This window comes from Biomphalaria glabrata, chromosome 5, assembly GCF_947242115.1.
Source record: "Biomphalaria glabrata chromosome 5, xgBioGlab47.1, whole genome shotgun sequence".
In the NCBI taxonomy this organism is placed as follows: domain Eukaryota; kingdom Metazoa; phylum Mollusca; class Gastropoda; family Planorbidae; genus Biomphalaria; species Biomphalaria glabrata.
Genome location: NC_074715.1, coordinates 11611151 through 11633971, shown reverse-complemented (window position 1 = coordinate 11633971; position 22821 = coordinate 11611151). Strand labels below are relative to the sequence as shown.

The window sequence follows — 22821 nt, the reverse complement described above, 5'->3', positions numbered from 1 at the left end:
AACTATAAATAGTTTTACGTATATCTATTTTTAGAAGCTTCTATCAACTCACTCCGTCTGTCTGTCTGTCTGGTACAAATTCTGTTCACTTTATTTCTTCCACTTGCCATTCTTGGATCAAGTTGAAAATTTGCACAATTATTTATTGTCCGTAGCAAACATGATTCAATAAAAGAATTAATCAATCAATTATTGGTAATCAATTATTTTGTTCTGAAAAAGAAAAATTGAAATCATTCTTTTAGGATTGAGAGATATAGCTGTCAATGTGCAATTCTTCTGGTATATAAGCCTTTTTAAAAGTATTTTTATAGATTTTGCTCGCTTTAAATGTAGGTTTTAAGGTCAGAGAAACAATATTGTTGGGTTTAGATCTAGTATCATGACTAAGGTTTAGCTCGGTGTAAAATTGGAATCAGTATATGTGATTTGAGGCACATCGGCACTATTTAGGCCATGTCGTGGAATCAGTATATAAGTTACTTACAAGGAATGAGAGTTTTATTCTGGTTAGGCTAGGACTAGTTGGGAGTTAAGCTTTTGTGTTTGAATTGATACTGCAGTAGGTATCTATTAACCGGGTCGGCCTTAGATAATTGTAGGTCCTAGGCGAAGTGAATTTGGTGGCCCAAATGAAAAAGAAACAAAAAAAAAACGCAAATAAATAAATAAATAAAATTATGTAATTTTTTAAAACCAAGTGTACTTCAACAATAATATTGGGAACAAGTTAATCCTTTCTGCTTTATAAAATTGACAGGAACAGAAGAAGTCCTTTGCGAAGCCCCCACCAATTGGAGGTTTTAAAACCGCTACCTAGTTTGTTGGCCCTGCTATTATTAAATCGTATAGATAAAAATAATATTAATGGCTCTAAGAAATGTATATATTTTCGTAATGTTTCTTCTGTCTGCATTTTTCAAACAGTTTGAGATTTGAGTCGAGACCATGGCTCGTAGGACTCCCAGATCAAAAATACGACTCGTCCAGATCATAAGCAGATATCGAGTCAAAATACAGAACTGGGTGGCTGCCACTAGTGAGATGTCTGTGTGATGTGCCTTTCAGACTGTGTGCACGCTTGTCCCGAGTTAAAACCCCACTCTTTGTCATTATCTGCCTAGGTACTGGAAGTAAGGTCACCTTGGCTTCAAATCTTAATGTCTTTTTAGAGGGGTGGGGGTGGATTTAGAGCTTATTCTTCTACTTTGTAACTCACACGCTTTCGTAATTGAGAGCACACAATCTATGAAGTTTTGAATTTTATAAATGATTGACAGGCCACGCCCGTCTTTGTGGATTATTAACATGGTGGCAATACGTGAACGACTACTTCTGTTAGAAATTCCCTCCTGCGAGGTGCGTCCAGTAGACAGAATATAGGAAAAGTTGAAAACTTAAGAATTTGAAAGGGACCGGCTTACGAAAATGTCTGTTTGCACTTTTTAGCTCTGTACAGTTACATTTGGAAGCTCTTTCACTTGTAGTACAAACAAGATTTAACTGGCAACATTGATCTTTCACTATGGTATCTTTGGCATAATTTAGTAATACTAATATTCCATAGTCAAAATTTTAAAAAATATCGATCTAAAGGGGAAGAACTATATCTTTGAAATTATATCTAACAATATTGTACAAGGTATTTCCCGTTTTCGATATCGAAATAATAAATTACCAATAATTGACTAATTAAGTATTTTCGTTCATCGATTCATGTTTTGCTAGGTACAATAAATAATTGTTTAAAGTATCAACTTGTTTCCTGTCTTGTCTATGTCACGAAATCGACCCTCCCCCCCCTCCCGGGGGACGCTAGCGCCGCCGTTGATGTTCACTGTTCTTGTGAGTACTTGTAGACAAAGTTTACGCTAATTAAAGCTTAAAAAAATGATAAATATGTTAAGACATCAAAATACTAGCAGTAAACTTGTTTTCAAGTTCACAAAATATTAGGAATAATGATCCAAGTAATATTTTTATTTCACCGAGTTTTATTTGTCACAAAATATATGCATAAAATTTATTTAAAAACCAATATTGCCTTAAAAAAGTGACTAAAATATGAACAATGTCTGTACATACATACAACTACACATGCTACTAAACAAGTACATTCTGAATGATGGGATAGTGGCTATAACACAAGTGCTGGTCATAATATCAAGTTACAGTTTGAAAATGAATAAAAGAATGAGCGCACATTAAAATTGAAAAATTCAGTGCTCCTAAAATTGCAGTCTGTCACAACAAATTAAAAAAAAAAAGCATTTAGCTTATAAAGATAAAACCCATCTCTTAAAGATACTATTCAGCTCTTGAGGATAACATCACATGCTTTATATCAGTAAAATTACATACAAGTGCTTTATCTCAATCCACTAGCATATAACAAGTACTTTATCTCAATCAACTAGCATACGGAAAATGCCTTATCTCAGTGAACTAGCATACAGAATGTGCTTTATCTCAATCAACTAGCATACGGAAAATGCCTTATCTCAATCAACTAGCATACAGAATGTGCTTTATCTCAATCAACTAGCATACGGAAAATGCCTTATCTCAATCAACTAGCATACGGAAAATGCCTTATCTCAATCAACTAGCATACAGAATGTGCTTTATTTGAGTCAACTAGCATGCATTAAATGTTTACTTCAGTCAATTTGCATATAACAGGTGCTGCCTCTCAGTCAACTCACATACAGGTGTTTCATCTCATTAAGCACATTTCAAGCTCAAGTAAGACAAAGTTTTATTATTGTGAAATTACAGAAACGTGTTTAAACAAAACTGTGGTCACTTTTTAAAAATATCATTAAACCAGACCGCTTTTAAAACGTGTACACTTTTAAGATGTAAATCAATGTAAACAAAAACAACTGTTTGTAAAAACAACATCAGCTTGTGCAAAAACAGTGAAGCTTATGCAAAACAAAAAAAACAACAACAACAACACTTTAACAGCTGTGCTAGCTTGCGAAGCTTGAGTAACAACAGTATGACACATGTGTTCACTTTATTAAGAAGATTTGCCTTCTGACACCAAAGCTTTCACTTTGTTTCTAAAAGGTGAGAAGCCAAGCTGAAAGTCACGTGGACTTGTGGCGGGAATTCCGAAGAAAGTTTTCCAGCTGTCAGAAAGTATCTCAGGACGTCACATCCTGTTTGACTTGGACACAAGGGCTCTTACTCTTTCCAGCAGCTCAGTTGTTGGGTAATGATACTCTAGGGATTCCATACATGACAAAAGGTTTGCTCCCCAAGGGCGTCTTCTGACCACATTTTGAGAACTGGGAGATGAAGTCGTATGAGCTCTGGCTTAAGGCTTTCCTGGACTGGTCAGGTTTGTGAAGCTGAACCTCGGGATTGCCTCGGAGCAGGATAGCGGAAGCCAGCTGACGATTGACCTTAAAACAAAAATGTGGTCTAATTAGAAAACAAGAAAAACATAAAAATACTTTAAAAAAATAAAGCTTCTAGTAAGTATAATTGTATTAATTTATTTAAATTATTTATGTGAGCTGCGATGTGTTAAATCTAGATTTCAATCTGTGGGATAGAAATATTTTTACCATTTGTTTTTATTTAGCTTTTAGATTTATGCATGCGCTATGATCCTATCACTTGTCTGGACCAGTTGTGAAAAGGGGGAGGGAAGAAGTGGGTATCTTGGTGAAAGTTTTCATGATCGTCATTTTCAAAGCATACCAAAAAAAATGTTCAGGGCTCGAAGAGTCCTCAGGGGACTTAATTCAACTTATACCACCACATCTGTCAAGTACGATTTCTTTCCCCGATTCAAGATACCAAACAAAATAATTACCCATGGTTAATTAACTAATTGGGTAATTTTTTATTATTATTATTGGTTTTTGAGTTTAAAGGTTGTTATGACAATTATATTCTGTATCGGTTGTCGTTCTTATGTTTACATGTGCTTGTAACTCGTCCATGAGAATGTGTTCACGAAATGTGTGTTGTGTAGTCGTTTGGATAGATAAAGTCCACTAACGCCATACTAAGCGGACATGGTTTTCGACTCAGTTATCATAATTTTCATAACAATTTAATACACTGTAAGTGTGCAAACAATTTCAGCGAGATTGGGTGTGGGAGAAATAGCGTGTAAAAACTTTTTACCAGACAGACAGAGTGAGTTGCTAAAAGCTTCATATGAAGTTTGTAATAAAGATACGAAACCAAATACATCGCTATGATGATGAAAGTTCACTATGGTGGCACCAACGTAAAAGATTGAAGTTAAATCTTGCGCCCATTATGAGAATGTAAGTTAACTGTAAATACACACGGAAGTTTAGGGTAGAGGGGAGGTCACTACATATATACTAATCTTTTTTTTTTTTTTTACTCTTAGGGCGACACTTTCCACTTTGGCCTGCACTCTTGTCATTTGTAAGCATGCTAATACATCAAACCTTTTTTGGTCTTTCAAACAATCTATGGGTATTGATTACAATCTCGTCGCGCAATTTGGACCAGGCTGAAGTTTGAATTGGATTTCAGAATCTCAATATACACAGAAGGTTTGCATTACATAGAATGGTTAGCCTATAGGTAGGATCTGCAAGAAATACCAGATTTCTATAAATGGGGCCCTAGGCTGGATTTTTATGGTGGCTCATTTGAAGCTTCAATATAAATGGCATTAATAAATCTAAAAGACGGCTTCAGAGTGAAGAAAGCCAGTACTTTTAAATATAGTTTCTTTTGCCAATATTTGAAATGAGTATTTTGTTTAAGATTTCATATTTTCGAAAAGTGGAGGCCCCTTTTAAGGGCGAGGCTCTTGGTGGCTGCACAGTCTAGGATTGTAGTAAATCCAACCTGCAAGATTACATTATTATTGAGCGCCTTCAGTCGTATAGCGACTATGGATCATCTTAATTTCTTATAAAGATGAATACAGAAGAAATTTAAAAAAAAGAGTACCTGCTTTCTCCATGTCATCCAAGCACTGTACTCCTCAGTTCCAGGAGGTGGGGGTGTACTAGACGAATGCTTATGGCGGGCAGCAGAAATGTCCTCTGAAGATCCGGACTTGTTTTCCTTCTCCTGCGAACTCTGGCTTTTCAGCCTGGCGTTTCCATGACTGGAATGCTCCGCGTGCTGGATTCTGGGAGGATAGATAGCTTCCCGTGATACCACTGCTGCCTGCCTTGGTAGGCCACGGTGCGCATGCGTCTTTCTCTGGTGCGTTTCTTCCGTTCTCGCGAGAGGACGTGATCTGGGCTTGGGAAGCTCAACAATGTTCTGAGCGAGGATGGCGGACGTGTGTGGCTTACTCGGCCTTTCTTTGTTGAGATTGTTCAGATTGCCTGCCACGCTGTCGTCAGGCGAGGTATCGTAATCGGGTACGAGATCATCGATCCACGTAGTATCGGAGTCTTGGGACACGTTTAGAGACGAGCTGAGTGCGGAGTAATCGATGTCGATGTTGGGTGCGCCGAGCACCGAAAGATCGTTCTCAAGAGCGGAAAGTTCCTGCTGCGTCAGAGTATCCTGCAGAAATCTTTCAATAAGATCATCTGACCAATCCATGGGTGGGGCCGTAGGCAGACGTGGCGAATCGTCTGCCAAGTCCTCCCTCACGTGATCATTTCCCGGTACAGAACTTATTTCTTGACTGCTTTCTCGAGCATTGTCTACTACGGTTCTGTCAAAGTTATTGCCCCTGGCTTGTCTTTCTTGGTCAGAGACACCCTTTTTTCTATCCATTTTGTCTTGGCTTTTATTTTTGGCGAGAATATTCGCACCATGATCCTCTGCGAATGGTTTCTTGTATGGATTACTGTTATCAGCGCCACTTAGTGTTAAGTTAGCTTCACTTCCGAAACCAACATATGTATTCCGGTAGAAGGCGCTCAATGTTGGGTATAGCTTGGAGGCTGCCATCACTATTGGGATAACTTTATTGAGCTTTGTTGAACGAACCTGAAGGAAGAAAAAAATAATAATTTTACACACATAAAAAAGTATTGTATCTAAGCCCCTATTATGTTATTGTCCGCTTTCGTAGGATTGACTACAGCGAGACTGAACAGTACAGCCTTCTATTCTTATCTCGCGTTAACGACTAGGTGATAAGCTCAATCGCTTTTATCAAATCGCTTGCATTTTCAAGCGATAACTTAATAGTGTGTCTCTGGTACACAGGACGGGACACATTGCAAAGAGATGCAAGTCTGAAGGTGCGTGTGCAATTTTGAGAGAAAAAAAAAGAAAAATTGTTTAATTATATAAAACATTGAAATAATTTTTTTGCGAACGGGTTTCCAAATAAATTATTTTAGAATAAATTATGAAATAAACTTTGTCAATTAACACTAAGGCCCCTAAGGCTGATTTATTGATCCATTTTTCACTATGATTACTCATCGAAAAAAAAAACCATTCGCATATATGAGTTTGTGAGTAAATATGGTTAAGTAATTTTGCATAGATATTTTGTCTCCAGTTTTTCTAGTCTATTGGAAATAATTATATCGTATACAAATTTAAAACAAAACTTGTCCTTCAAAATTCAAAGAGGCACAATGTCGTCTAAACTTATAAAAATGCGATGAAATAAAAGCAATTTTACTCTTTTTTTTAAATTAATTCTGAATCAGTCGTAATATTGTAATGTCATTGAGTCACAAATACTCTTTCACAGTGACATTTATTAGACAGTTTAAAACAGGAACTAAATTATTCTAAGAGTCACAATGGCTTCATTGTCAGAGAGAAGTTTGGCTGCACGAATAAACAGATTCTAATTTTCTGCTTGAAATAATTGCAGAATAAAACCCAACAAAACATTAAACTTCCAAAGATCACATCTGGACATATCATGACAGTGCAATCCTTCACATGTTAGAAATGAATAGTATCCATGCCACAATAGCGAGATCCCAACATCGATGGGCTGAACACGGTAGTTCGCGTGCCTTATAAGCGCCTCCCGAAACGACTTTTCTAAGGGGAGCTGAGCGGACAGTCACCAGCAAAGAAGCTCAATTAAAAACCTTACACCAAAAACGGTAATAATACAATAGACTCTGTCTATCCGTGCCATGAGTGCGGTCGGCAATATAACCATCTTCGAGTTAACAGAAAATGAGACTGTATATATTCGATCGCGAAGGTGGAGTTTTCTATTACACCGCCCCATAATTTTCGAAATTCATATATCCCCCGATAACTTGAATAAATTTATATAAAATAGTATATATTCACATTATTTCATATATCCTATATAGTAAGCGATGTCAAGCATCCATTTGAGACATTACGATATATAAATGATGTAATGTAAATTATTTTATGGCCGACAGTTAACGAGGGTTTCGTGTGGCCAGCACAACGACCAACCTTTACTTTTTCCCATCTAGTGTCAAGTACCCGTTAGAGCTGGGTGGACTTAAGAGGCGCCCTAAAGATCCAGAAACTCATAATACGTTATTCACCTAGATTCGAAGCCGGGACACCGGTTCGGAAGCTAAGTGCTTTCTCACTCGGGAACAAGGCCCATAATATATTCTATACAAATAAATATATAACAATAACTTTTACAAAACTATTTTCGTTATTTTGTCTGATAGTAATCATATCAAATAACGAGATATTTACTTGAACCAAAAAAAAACAACAACACACAACTAAAGGGGCACTCCTTCGGATCGAATAGGCTCGTTCTACTAACAAATAATGTTCATGTAATATCACCTCATTCTACAAACGGAGACGCCAGGCTCATTCCGGGTTCAGACGTAATTAAAGTATCTGATGCGTACACTTAAAGATAAACCCTTACATCCTTTAAGGGTAAACCAGGAATATGACACTGGGTGATCTACCTTTCATTTCGAACCGTCTGCGCTACGCGATCCGTCTAATTATAGAGCGTCTTTGTTGAATATCCAAAGCTGAGTCATCGGGTGTCACGGCTTCACGATAACGGTTGGACTACCTTCAAGGTTTCAACACCAAACGTAGGTTTATATGGGGAGTTGGGCTGTGGGGAGAAATTCGCCCCCGGGGCTGCACAGGCACACGCCAAACCGTCTCTTATGCAAAAGAAATGTATACATTGATATTTGTTTTCAAGTTGTTAAATGAGTCGGCACAAATTCAAGCCCCATTTATCTAAAATCAAAATATAAAAATCTCAACCTGTTTTTATTTAAGCTGTTCCCCTTCCCAGCGTGCTAGGGTACGTGAGGACCAGGACCAAAATAAATATAATAATGATACCTCCCTTTCCTACGTTAAGTGTGGCAAAAACCAAAATCGAGTCATCCAATAGGCTTATATGTCCGTGAAATTAGAAAAAGGCATTCTTAAAGATCAGAAATATAATTGAATAACGACTAACGACACTATGGGTACTAAAAGTAAAGTCTGCCTTTCAGACCTTGTGATTTATAGGCCAGATGATGTAAAGGTGTCATGTGGCTAGCACAACGACCTTTATTATTAGATCTGCTCAGAGGCGCCCAAAGACATTACAAGACCCAGTCTTCACCAGGATTCGAACCCGGGATCCCCGGTTCAGAAGCCAAACACTTTACCGCTCAGCCATCGTGCCTCCTGTAGGTGCTAAAAATATATACTTAAATGACTAACACACAATGTAATAATTATGTGATAATTCGAGACAGTGCCAATTTGAGTATGTGAGACATTTTTTTTATTAACAAGTTGAAACAAGGCTGGAAAGTTGAAACAGAACGGTGGTTCGCTGTATAGATCTACAGTTCTAATAACTGACACGTATAAATCCAATAACTATTTCTGGGCAGATACCAAAATATATTCAACTATCTGTTTGGTGGGACCCAGCACCTGTACACACACATAGAATAAGCATACGCCTCTGTATCATGTGTGGCCAGTTGAACAATCAGTGACTGACCATCTATTATTACTCTTGAAGCTGATATTACCGACAGGTGTGCATACATTCCATAACAATGGATTTTTAATGTCTTCGTTTAGAAATTAGTCTCATAATCCTACCGACACAGCAGACGTCGACTTCTGTCACTAATGACGTCACAATGGTTGGGCGGAGTTCCGGGCTTGACGAACTGGATACTTTTGATGTGCCTCCTTATTACTTATCCCCAGCGTCCCAGCATCTGAATCACGTCATAAGAGAACTGGGTGGTTATTTGCTCAACAGTGACCTCATTGCCAGTAACGTGGGCAATTAAAGGTGCTGAACATACTGTCAGTGTCAACAGAAGTCTACCTCGAGTTGACTTAATGCCCATCCTGGGCTTACATCAGCACACATGTAGGCTGCTTTCTTTTTAATAGGCCAACTAGTTCAGCTTGGGTTTAATGCGAAGACATGCACAGTTCTTAGTGTATTCAAGTTTGTTGTATAGTTTTAAACATTCAGTCCTAGCGCTAGATGTATGTGATAAATCTGGGTAGGGATTGAACTGGAACTGGCGAATATTTTTGAAGGTGTAGACTGCGCGGCCTGACGCCGTAAAACAATTTCATAGATTTATTATAGGCATATGATTCATCATCATCATCATCATCATCATCTATACATTAACTTTCGTCGTAGGAGTGCTGTGACAGTTCGTGTACCCGATTCCCTCCTCTTAATCCAGGGGTTCTCAACCCGTGGTTCACGACCCCCTTGGGGGTCGATTGACGATTTGCCAGGGGTCGCCTAAGACCATCGAAAATTGGATTGCTATTGTCTACTCATCTATTGCTGTATGTGTGTGTGTGGGGAGGGGGGTCGCGGCAGAGTGGGGGATTGTAAAAAGGGTCGCCGAGCTTAAAAGGTTGAGAACCGCTTGTCTTATACAGATCAGCAGCTGTTGTTAGCAGGATATCATGAGAGAGAGGCCAGTCCATTCTTGTATGTTATCCAGCCAGATTTTCTGTGACACTTTCTTTGCGCTCCGTCCACTGTACACGAAAGAATGACTTTTGATACGATGGGTTGGTAACACTATCTTTATTAACTCTTTCTCTCCGTAATTATTTACCAGATTCTGGTAGAATCAACGCTGGTATCGACAGTTAGGAGAGAAAGAGTTAATTTGTTCTCGTTAAAGATTTTATACAAAACGGTGATAATATAAATTTTACAGGGAAAAAATTCAAATCAGTAAAAATCGTCGAGTTGAAGGGAACAGATTGAAGTCTCGTTATGCACCGAATTGTACAAGCTGGATATAACCTCCACAGGGGCCGAATATAGCCCGCAGGTTGTAGGCATGACAACAACGTTAAAGAGTTCTGGCCCAAAGTCATGTGATTTCAACTTTATTTCCTGGAGATTATTTGCTACCGCCAAGCCACTTCGTTATAAGATATTTTCTTTCTTTTATTAGCGGCCCCCGTAAGGGGAAAAAGCCGCTATTAGGTTTGTGCAAAATGTCCGTCTGTCCGTCTGTCCGTCTGTCCGTCTGTCCGTCTGTCCGTCTGTCACACTCAGATCTCGAAAACTAGAAGAGATATGAAAAATATTATTTCATCATTAAATCCGGCTTGAAAAGTTTAGGTGCAACGGCTACTTTTGGTTTTCTAAAAGCAAACCGTTTAATTTATAAAATTAATTATGCAAGCGATTTTTTCATAAAAATACACCAATTCTAAAACAATTACGTAAATGTAAGGGAGGCAATGTTACAATATGCTAACAAAGATGGACAATTTTTGTGTATTTTCAGTATCACTAAGTCAAATATATTTTTAAAATGTACAGGAAATGTTTACAACAAATACAAATAATAGTTAAAGACGTTTTTTCTGGTCAACTAGCTGCTAAAATGAAAAGAAAACATTTCTGTTTGTTTATAAAGGCTAATAATGCACTTTGTATGTAAATATCACGCACATTTTTTTAAATGGACTTTTTATGCAGCGATTTTCGTGCAGTAGCGTAACGTAGCAACATGATCAGGTGCTAAACCAATTCCTTAAACTTTTTAAAAAAATCAGATTTTATTTATTTTTTGTTTAGTGCCCCCATCCGAATAAAAGAAGCTTATTTTTGTGCGTTTTGTCTGTTGGTCGGTCTGTCCGTCACGATTAGATTTAAAAAACTAGAACTCTAAAAGTTATTGAAAATCTGATTTACCCTTTAATGTTCCTCCCATAACATCTCAATAGTTTTAAGTATCTAAAATTGATTGTTCCGGATTTTTTTGTGCAAAACTAATTAATGCCAACAAATGTTTGTTTGCTCTTCTAACTTATATTACATTCAATTTCCATGCTTAAACGTTGCAAAAACACATTATCAATAATATGTTGTTCCGTTTTTTATGTAAATAGCATATTAATGCTAAATCATAATCTCTATACTGACTTATATTTCATTAAGTGTAAAAATGTTCCGGATATTGTTTTATAAAACATGAATTATGCCTAATGATTGTTTGAAATCGCATAAGGCTTTTAAAAAAAGTAATTTACTAGAATTGATTACTGAAAATTACTTTTTAGACATTTAATTTTCTTGTAAAACATAACATAGAAGTTTTGTAATCGATAAAGAAAGTTCCGGATTTTGTTTCTTACAAATCGTCTCCAGAAATTTCCGAATTTATTTAAAAATCTACTAACGCCAAATAATTGTTTGAACTCCCTCTTCTAATTAATAAACAAATAATCTTCTCATTTACGAAATAATGTTTTTACGGATTTTTATGAAAAATATTTTAACTCACTACTCTCTTACAGTACATTTAACTTTCTACCTAAAACATTAAAAAATCTAATTATCGTTAATATTATGTTCCGATTTTTAAGGAAAACAGAATCCAAACACCAAAGTAAGGTATGAAAATCTCTCCACGTGGCTGTAGTACATCTAATTTTTATACGAGACCATCCAAAAAATTTAATTAACGGTATTACATTTATCTGAAATTCTCTTTTTCTTTTACTATTTATACAAACATCCGGAACAATCTATTATATAAACTTTTCAATTGTGTTCATACCTAAAAATTATTGCGATGTTTTGAAACGTAAAATAAAGGTTAATCAATTTTTAATAACTTTTAGTTGTTTTTTTTATATCAAGATAACGGACAGACCGACTGACAGACAAAACGCAAAAACAATGTGGCTTTGATCCTTTTTAAATAATATCTATTAGAACTCAGTGCACCAATGTCTATGAACCCTCGTTAAATATCTCGTGTAAATAAAGACATTTTTTTTTATGGTACCGGTACTAGCCTATTGTGAGGTAATGGAATTTTTTTTCTTTGACGTCATATGAATGGACTTTTTAAATGTAATGTTAAAAGAACGCACTCGGTGCACCAATGTCTATTAACCCTCGAAAAAATTGCTTGTATTAATGAAAACATATTTTAGTCTAACTAAGCCGTGTGACGTAGTGTTTTTTTTTCCTTTGACGTCACATGGAATGAATTCTTTAAATGAAATGCTAAAAGAACGCACTCGGTGCACCAATGTCTATGAACACTCGAGAAATGGCTCGTGTTGATAAAGGTGATTTTTAGTCTAGCTAGGCCTTGTGACGTAGTGTTTTTTTTTCCTTTGACGTCATATGGAATGAATTCTTTAAATGAAATGCTAAAAGAACGCACTCGGTGCACCAATGTCTATGAACACTCGATAAAAGGCTCGTAATGATGAAGGCGATTTTTATTCTAGCTAGGCCGTGTGACGTAGTGTTTTTTTTTCCTTTGACGTCATATGGAATGAATTCTTTAAATGAAATGCTTAAAGAACGCACTCGGTGCACCAAAGTATATGAACACTCGATAAATGGCTCTTATAGATGAAGGCGATTTTTATTCTTGCTAGGCCGTGTGACGTAGTGTTTTTTTTTTCCCTCTGACGTTATATGGAATTAATTCTTCAAATGAAATGAAAAAAGAACTCGGTATAGTAATGTTTATTAAGCCTCGTTATGTGACTCGCGTTTAAAAAAGGAATGATATCTTGATTTAGATCTAATCTAGATTTTTTAAACTAGATCTAGATTTTTATTACAGTATATCTAGATCTGGATTTATATTCTAATTAAAATTATTTTAGAGTCTAGATCTAGAATTTCTAGATCTAGTTTAGACTAAAATAGACTAGATTAAGATGTAGAATTTCAATTTCTAAACTTAAAGTGTAAAAAAAAAGTGTAGATTTTCATTTCCAAACGTTTTGATCAATATTGTAATGTTTTAATATATTAAAACTAATCTACTATTTTTTTTATTAAATTTAAATTTAAATTTACGGCAAATGAATCTTTGAAACATTATTACTTTTGACCATCGGATGGCTGCCTGGTCGTGCGGTTTGCGCGCTGGACTGTCGTTCAGATTTATGGATGGCCCAGGGTTCAAACCCTGCCAGCTCCCATCCCCCGTCGTCCTGCGGGAGGTTTGGACTAGGAAGTAATTATCTTCAACTCTGAAGGAACATCCGAAACGTGTAAAACATTTTACATCAAAATTAAATCACCTCTTGAATATTATTTGCGAATATGCAGATCCGACAGGGATCCGACTTCGACGGGGGCCGCCTCTGAGTTTGTGTAACACAAACTCTCTTTGTAATCTTGTTAATCTTAGATCACTGATAAGGCAAACTTGAGGCGAAAAGAAAAGTATTCTAGGCCATTTTGCTGGCCATTAAATTAATCCCGGTGCCATGGTGAAAGTGATAGGAGATAAACATGAGATAAAAGTGGATTAGGATTACTGTTAACTGAAAAAGAAAATAATTTGACTTGACGCTTGATTTATTTTGCTAGGACATCCAAACATTTCAATAAGAAAATAGAATCATTTAAACAAAATTACAAAGGAAAAGCCTTTAAAAGCCGATGAACGTAAACAAACATAAAAATAGGAGTTGGCTTACTACTGACATTGTATAAAGATTCATTCTTCAATCACAATGTCAGACCAAAAAAAAAAAAACAACAAACAACCGGAGTGGAAATAAATGTAAAAAGGAAATGGCGACTAAATCTATTTCAATTGAGACTTAACCAAAACGTAAACAAACTGAAATAGTTTCACGTGACAGCTTCAGCATTTTTTTGTTATTGTTATCGTTTTGGGCTTAACTAATTCGTTTTAATTTCGTTCTTTAACTTTTTTTTTTAAATTGTGTTTAGAATAATTTTTGTTTCTATAAGTAGTGAAACGCTATGGCCTTGTATGTGCCAAATAACCATAACTACAGTAGAGAGATCCTTTGTAATGTATTATTCTATTCAATCTACGTAGACCCCCCACCATACGCTGAACCATACGCTGAACCATACACTGAACCATACGCTGAACCATACGCTGAACCATACGCTGAACCATACGCTGAACCATACGCTGAACCATACGCTGAACCATACGCTGAACCATACGCTGAACCATACGCTGAACCATACGCTGAACCATACGCTGAACCATACGCTGAACCATACGCTGAACCATACGCTGAACCATACGCTGAAATTGAACAAGAAAAAAGTTTGTGAGTCGAGATCTATTTCAGGCCAAGTGTTAAAGAGTTTGAATCATGAACCAAAGCCGCCAAAGCTATTAAGTTGAAATCCATGCGAATGATGTAGTTTATATATAATTCAGAATTTGAAGACGTCGAAGTCTACAGGGTACCTGCCGTAAACAGGGAGAGTTAAATCGATCGTCAGTTGTAATTTGACTACTGAAACAGGGTTGGAGTCAGGTCGTCAGGTTTACCGATTTGATTGACTCAATTAACCCATTGACATTTATTTTAATTTAAAATCTACAAGCATAGTTATTAATCCAAAAGTATACCAACTTAAGTTTTTAAACATAATTTTCTTTTTTTTTCTTCTAAAAATAAATCAACACAGTGTCAATAATCAAACGCGGGCCTACAATAAAATTAAAAGCCAACCTTGCGCTTGGCTCTATCGTCACGAAGGTTGCTAAGATCGGTCGTTGAGCTAGTCCCACTGCACCATTATTAACTCTTTCTCTCCGTAATTATTTACCACATTCTGGTGGAATCAACGTTGGTATCGTCAGTTAGGAGAGAAAGAGTTAAAAACATTGGACACTGAAACTCTTAGCGCTTAAAATTCTTTTTAAAACGTTTTGGTGCTCATATTTTGAAAGGCCCAGTGCCAAAATGTACAATTACATGATCACGTGATAAGCCTATTGATTTGAAAGGCAATGAACACTGCGGGGTAGAACCCAACATCTCGGGGGTTATAGAGTTCAACAAAGTGGCAACACATTTTGTTATACCATCAAAACACGTTTTCAAACAAATGTTATGTGATAGAAATATAACAATAGAAAAATAGAACACCATTCAAATTTACGTTAATGGAAACAAAGCTAGATAAGATTCAGTTTTAGAAAATTATTTCACTTGTTGGTGATATCTATCTGTATTTCTATCTATCTAAATCTCTATCTATCTATCTCTATCTCTTTCTATCTCTATCTCGTTCTATCTCTATCTCTTTCTATCTCTATCTCTTTCTATCTCTATCTCTTTCTATCTCTATCTCTTTCTATCTCTTTCTATCTCTTTCTATCTCTATCTCTTTCTATCTCTATCTCTATCTCTCTATCTATCTCTATCTCTCTATCTCTCTATCTATCTATCTATCTATCTATCAACCTATCTATAACTATCTATTACTACCTATCTCTCCTCATCATAACTAGATCGTCATAAGTCTTCCTATGTAATTTTAGAGCCATTTGTTGAAAGACATTATAACCAACTAGTTTTAACTTTATAATAGCTACTAAGAAGTTTATCTAAATCTTACCAACGGCAGTGCACTATCTCTCACTGGTCAACAATCTTTGGAGCTGTATATTTCCTATGAACAATTCACGTTTTTTTGTTTCCTAGCACGGACTCAACAAATTTACATGTCAACACGAATATTAGATCAAGTCTGTTACAACGTTAGCGAGAGCTCCCTTTGTTTGGTCGCATTGAAGCCAGGTCGGACCCAGCTGTTTTCATTTATACTACGCCGAGCTACGAAACCAGGTCACAAAGACCTGCGCACAACGTCTGATTGATTTTTGTATGTGTCGTGATCCCCCCACCTCCTCTTCTCTCGCTCTTTCTTGTTACGGTCTCATGTTGAATTTGTCCGGGAAAGGGTTTGCGTGCGTTATGGTTGACTGCCTCGAGGGAAAGTCGGACTGGACAAACTTGGAAGCTATACACAGAACCCCCTATGCCTTTTTTTATGGGGTAACATATGCAAAAAAAAAAAAGGGGGGGGGGGTGAGGGACACAAGCTAATGTAGGTCATTTTTAAATGTCTTCTTTATATATATAAATAATTCAGAGATGATTATTCATTTAGAATGGTGGCGATCGAAGTCAGGCCAGCTGTTAGACAAAAGGAAGAGACAGAGTTAAAGAGACAAAAGAAAAAAGACAGACAGAGAAAGAGAAAATAAAGAGAAAGACAGACGGACAGGTAAAGAAAAAAAAGACAGACAGACAGACAGGGAAAGAGAAAAAAAGAGAAAGACAGATAGGAAAAGAGAAAAAAGAGAAAGAGACAGTGAAAGAGACAAAAAAGAGAGGGGCAATGGGGTTAGAGACTGGAAATGAAACATAATTTAAGAAAAAAAACAAAGAAAAAGAGAATGACAAGAAAAGAGATAGAAAGAAGTGAGGTAGAGTAAGAGATAGAGAGAAGGAGTGCGAAAAAAAAAAAGAAAAGAAGGTAAGACAGAGCGAGAGGCAGTCCGTGAAAGTAAGACAGAAAAGAGATGATGGGGGAAAAGAGGAAAGATGAAGATAAAACAGGATAGAAACATGAGAAGGGAGAAAGAGAGTGATAACTGAGAAAGAGAGGGAGAGACATAATGTTATGGAGTGTGTGTGTGTGTTTTTATGGTGACGGTGGGAAGACGTTATGAATGATGCAACATAGGTGGCATTGTCGTCATTTGGTCTTAGGAGAGGCGACTCCAGAACCTGAGACTGGTTGTGTTATTGTAGTGAGTTAGATTTTGTAAAGAAACATTATAACTACTGTTATGTCATTGTAGGGACTTAGATTTTGTAAAGAAACATTATAACTACTGTTGTGTCATTGTAGGGACTTAGATTTTGTAAAGAAACATTATAACTACTGTTGTGTCATTGTAGGGACTTTGATTTTGTAAAGAAACATTATAACTTAAGTCTACTACAGCTATTTCATTTGATATCAACTTAATTTTTCTCTATAGTATAAATAAAGTTCTATTTAGTATTGCTCACAAGGAAGTTATTCACGTTGTTTGAAGTTTGATTAGCTAAGATATATTACTCCTACACCAGTTGAGTTGTCTACCAGAGGTTTGGTGCGACAAGTCAACGACTGGTAACAACACCGATGGACTCCATGACCTAACGCTGATATTTGAGTTTAAAGATTGTGTTATCTCAAGTCTGTAGCAGTATCCTTTAATGATAAGTGACCCGGTTTGGGGGGGGGGGGCAAATGCGCTCGGAAGAGACTAATAGTTTCCTATACCGTACAGCCACTACTTTGGAAGTACCGCTGTTTGGTATAAGTATCAAATCTACGTACTAGGCACTATAATAACCAAATTTGTGTTCACAGTTAGGTTATACTTATATGGACGTTTCCACATGGGTGTTTGGACGTCCCGTTTGCTCTGCAAACTACGGTTTGTTCTGCGACAGAATGCAATATAAAATTGCGACAAAGAAACTCACAAAATTGTTACAGTTTCCGCTATAAAACTTTAATTTGCATGACAGCTACACAGGCTTTTATGTCCAGTAATAATAAGCACTCGAACCAATTCTATAAAACAGGTAGTAAATAGCTCGTTTACAAATAGACCTATTATATCTGCTGCTACTGAATTGAATACAGCCGTTAAATAGTTTTAATAACGTTCCAGTAAAATATTTGATTTGTCGCCCATTTTAAAGAAAATCCATTTGTCTGGATCGCTAGTCCACATACATACACCCATATGTACAACCACACTCTCACGAATCTACACACATGCATGCACACGAAAGCACACATACACATACAAACAGCGTTTCTCTACTTGGCGTCATGTTTGCCCCAATTGTTACCCCTACTTGACCCACATTTCTAAGTTGACCTACTTTACCGACATCAATAATTCGTGAAAGGTGACATAATCAGAACTTTTGTAGGTCAGTGATCCCGAAGTACACTAAGGTTTCCGGTGAGAAACGTTCTTGCGTGCATTATGCAAATGATACGGTTCAGCGTCTAGGCTCTACCTACACCGCGTCACCCCTATTATCTTTCTTTGGTCTCTATGGTTGAGAGAAACAGGAAAATAACACCATTGCTACATGCTGCGTTGCGGGGAAAACTACTTCCGTTAAGCCATGACATATTCCCATGAGGTGTTTGTTCTGTAGGTGATTAAGATTTAAGAGGTTGCATGTTGTAGAGCAGTGATGCATGAACTACGACACGCGGGTCACATCCGGCCTGTAAGGACATGCCACACTTCAAACGTCTGCCCACAGCTCATAATGAAGTCGTATAGGCTCCGCTCCACTAGATTCAACGACTTTTTGTCGTTATGTGGCCCTTAATTTATATGACCCCTAGACCGAAAAAGATCGGGTAACACTTTGAACTATCATGTAAGTTTACCATTGTAGTAGATATCTTTTATCTGTTGCACTCTGAATTGCAAGGAGCTTGCATTCAATGCATTGTACTTGTTAGCTACGCCATAGTGGACTGAGTTGTATAAACTGCTTGAGGGTGTTGACTACTTGGTCGTTGGACTCGTTGGTGTTGTGACCTAGCCATAGACATAAATAAATATAGACTGGCCAATTAAAGAGTTTTATGAAACGAAAATTTGTGACTTGTAATTTCGTGTACTTTATTATACAGCATTTAGAAGCAGTATAAAAGTTAAGTATTCATATCTATTTCATCCACACACCTAAATATATTGTAAATATCTCAAAGATGTCTGCGAGCTTTTTTGTTACCTCCCCTTTGTGTAATATCACAATGGACCTCATTCTACAATCGTAAACAAACAACATTTAGCCACTCCGCACTTACAACTAAATCAATATGTAGTAGTTATTTCCCTTATTCGACATCAAACAAAATAATGAATTACCAATAATTAATTGACTAATTGGTCAAATTCCAAACCGAATTGTGTTTGTTAGGTACAATAAATAATTATTTAAAGCTTTAACTTGACCATAGACTTGGTGTGGGAGAAATAATGTGTACAATTATCTAATGGAGACCAAATCCGATATATTTAGCCATATATGTGAATACTAAAAGATGACTTTTCCTTCTTATCAAACAAAATAATTAATCACAAGTAATTAATTGACTAACTGGTTATTTTATTTTTATTGACTCGTGTCTTGTTTATGTCAATGAATAATAGTGCAAAGTTTTAACCTGATCTGAAAATGGGTGTGGAAGAAATAACGAGTATAGTTTTTTTACCAGACAGACAGACAGACAGACTGACTGACTGACAGACAGACAGACAGACTGGCAGACTGACAGACTGACAGACTGACAGACTGACAGACAGACAGACAGACAGACAGACTGACTGACTGACTGACTGACAGACTGACAGACTGACAGACTGACAGACTGACAGACAGACAGAGTTGATATAAGCTTTATAAATAAGTGGTTTTGGAATATGATAAAAAGACTACACTTGTTGTTGTTTTGTTTTTTTAGGGGGGGGGGGGGCTTAAAATTTAAAACACATTTGTCACAAGAAATGTGTCTTGAAATATGATACATGGCAGCGTCACTGGGCGATGTCACATCATTGTTTGTGACACGAATTAGTAGGAGTCACGGAGTATAGCGTTTTGTTGTGTTTCACGTGAAAGTGAAACCTAATCGAGAATTATGGGCAGGAAATCTCGTTCTGAGTGTTGACCACATGGTCAGGAAGTAGTAGTCGCCATGTTCTTGAAGCGTATGGATGTATAATACAGTTAGTTGTAAATTTGTAATAAGTAGTTAACATGATTTTGAAATGAGAGGACGCATAAAGATTTATTGTAAGAAGTATAAACAGATGTGTGCTTATTGTGCTTAATATATTATTGGACATTATAGTTGAATCATGTGGATAATTTCTTGTATTCATTGATGGCTGGACTGACCAGTATGTTAATATTTTGTATCAAATAAATGTCATCTGCTATTCAAGCGTCCATTTCTGAACTATGTTTGTTGTGCTACTATAGATGCAGAGCTCATTTAGTAACCATACGCGACAACAAGTAATACAACAGTATTCAAGTGAATATGTACTGTTTAATTTCTGCATAGTAGACATCTAATTTCTAAATGTTAAATACCTAAATAAACGTCACACAATATGTACAGTTACAGGCAAGACTTTATATTGCTTTATGAGACGTCACTGACACAGTTTCCTGCAATGTCATGTTGACACGTTGACACAGATATTTCGACAAAACCCTTTGAGAGAAGTGAAAGAGAGTACAGTGACTGTCAAATCTGTGGATCCTTACATCGGACTATATTTAAACGCCATGAATTCAACTTTGAGTTGGCATGGGATCAAGGCGACGTTAAATACAGCCAAGGGGACGCAACTCTACAACATCCAAGTGTAAGCTTAAACAAGCAAAACATTTTTTTAAAATACGGTTAAGGAACGGCACAGTTAATGCAATATCTCTTTTTACTGCAAGATTTATCTACCCTTTTTATGAACTACCGTAGCTCTTATCTCACCATTTGTTCTTATACCAAAGACCAAAGACAGAGTATTGTGTTTTCCTTGTAAGTTGCTTGGCACGATAGCTACTGGAGGCCAATCAGCAAACAAAGGCCACTGCGACTGGAAGTATCTTGGTAATAAACTTCGACGGCACGATGTTTTTGTAAATTAAGTTAAGTGTGTGCTTGGATTTAGCTTTGTCCAATGGTAGCACGATGAATAAAATGACGCTAGAACAAAGTATAAAAGAAAAACTGCATTGGCGAGCAGTCTTAACAAAAAACATTTCGTGGGAGAACAGTTAAACTTTATGCGTAAAACAACGGTAAGGCTCACTGCCCAATTAATTTGGACTAAAGGATTCAAAACGAGCACATGGACCTGATGGCATCAGAAAGTAAAAGGGAAATTTAGTGATCAAATCAAACTGGCTAAATATGTGTCTGTCATGCTTGACTGCAGGCCTCAAGGAGCAGATGTCTCTTATATCTCATGTTGTGGAAGCATCAGAGAGAAATTAAAAAAATAAATAGTCAGATAGAGAGTCAGACAAAGAACCAGTCAGAGAGTCAGATAGAGAGTCAGACAATGAACCAGTTAAATAGTCAACTAAAGTCAGACAAAGAACCAGTTAAAGAGTCAGATAAAGAGTCAGAGAAAGAACCAGTTAAAGAGTCAGAGAAAAAACCAGTTAAAGAGTTAGACAAATAACCAGATAAAGAGTCAGACAAAGAACCAGATAAAGAGTCAAACAAAGAACCAGATAAAGAGTCAGACAAAGAACCAGTTAAAGAGTCAGATAAAGAGTCAGACAGAGAACCAGATAAAGAGTTAGACAAAGAACCAGATAAAGAGTCAGACAAAGAACCAGTTAAAGAGTCAGATAAAGAGTCAGACAAAGAACCAGTCAAAGAGTCAGATAAAGAGTCCGACAAATAATCAGTTAAAGAGTCAGAAAAAGAGTCAGACAAAGAACAAGTTAAAGAGTCAGATAAAGAGTCAGACGCAAGAAATAAAAACGATTAAGAGAGTAAAGACGAATCAACATTTTCGTCAAAAGCGTTACAGGCGTACGAGCCCGTTAGCGTGATGTGGTACAATATTATAGGGACCCACATGTGACACTCGTCCACGGCCCCGCGCACTGCTAAGGCCGCCTCTGTTTTCGATATATGAAATGTACAGACTAAGAAAATAGACATAAAAAGGTTACCGGATAACTGGCGGGTCTCCTTTAGCTCTGTAAGGAAAAACCGTCTGTTTATCCTATTGTCTGTTTATCCTATTGTCTGTTTATCCTATTGTCTGTTTATCAATCTGTTATTCCTATTATCCGTTTGTTATGGAGTGAGTGTGTGTGTGTGTATGCGTTCTTATGGTGACGGTGAGAAAAAGTTAGCGATTGGTTGGTTGCTATGCAGTGTGAATGATGCAAGATAAAGCGGCACTGTCGTAAGCTGTCTTAATTACGCAAGACGACTCCGGGATGATGCCAGAGTGTAAAGATGTTTTTTTGTAGTGAGTTAGATGTTGTTCAAAATACAGTTTAAAATTATTACTTAAGTCTACCACATTTTATTTTCCTTCCAGCTCAAGTTGAATTTGAACATATTGTAATACAAATTATTCTTAGTTTTGTTCACAAAGAAGTTATTCAAGTTATTTCTTTTGCAAGTTAAAATATGATACCCCTACAGCGGTTTAGTTATCTATCAGCAGTTTAGTGCTACAAGTCAACGACCGCCAAATATCACCGTTACGCATGGATCTCTATTAAAAGTTTAAATGTTATTGAAAAAAAGGCCCTGATTTCACCATCGCCTTCAACTACTTTTGGACATTTGAAAGCGAACCCTATTGATTTTGTTTAGAAAATCGCTCGATTTCTTTACATATATAAAAAAAATACTATTTCAACCTTAGCGTAGCACGGTTACTTTACAGATGAGTTAAAGGCCTGATAGCCACTGGCGGATCCGATCGCCCCATCCCACTCGACCGCCCCACCCCCTCCGGAATTTTAGTAGCAAAATCACACAATTTGTAAACG

The 22821-nt window shown here is 36.8% G+C and overlaps 2 protein-coding genes across 3 annotated transcripts in view; both read right to left on the bottom strand.

Moving 5' to 3' along the window:
• The window catches only part of LOC129926517 (uncharacterized), an 86398-nt gene that overhangs the window by 35393 nt on the left and 28184 nt on the right, over positions 1–22821 (bottom strand). The window lies entirely within an intron of this gene.
• On the bottom strand, positions 1972–16014 carry LOC106066707 (uncharacterized). 2 transcript variants are annotated; one of them, XM_056031123.1, is made up of 3 exons: positions 15803–16014; positions 4957–5958; positions 1972–3413 (listed from the first exon to the last, which is right to left on the bottom strand). In XM_056031123.1, exons 2-3 carry the CDS (start codon positions 5917–5919, stop codon positions 3210–3212), a joined length of 1167 nt encoding a protein of 388 aa, XP_055887098.1. In that variant the 5' UTR covers positions 5920–5958; positions 15803–16014; the 3' UTR covers positions 1972–3209. The 2 variants fall into 2 exon arrangements, with proteins under 2 accessions (XP_055887098.1, XP_055887099.1); XM_056031124.1 differs by lacking the exon at positions 15803–16014 and adding an exon at positions 7732–7868.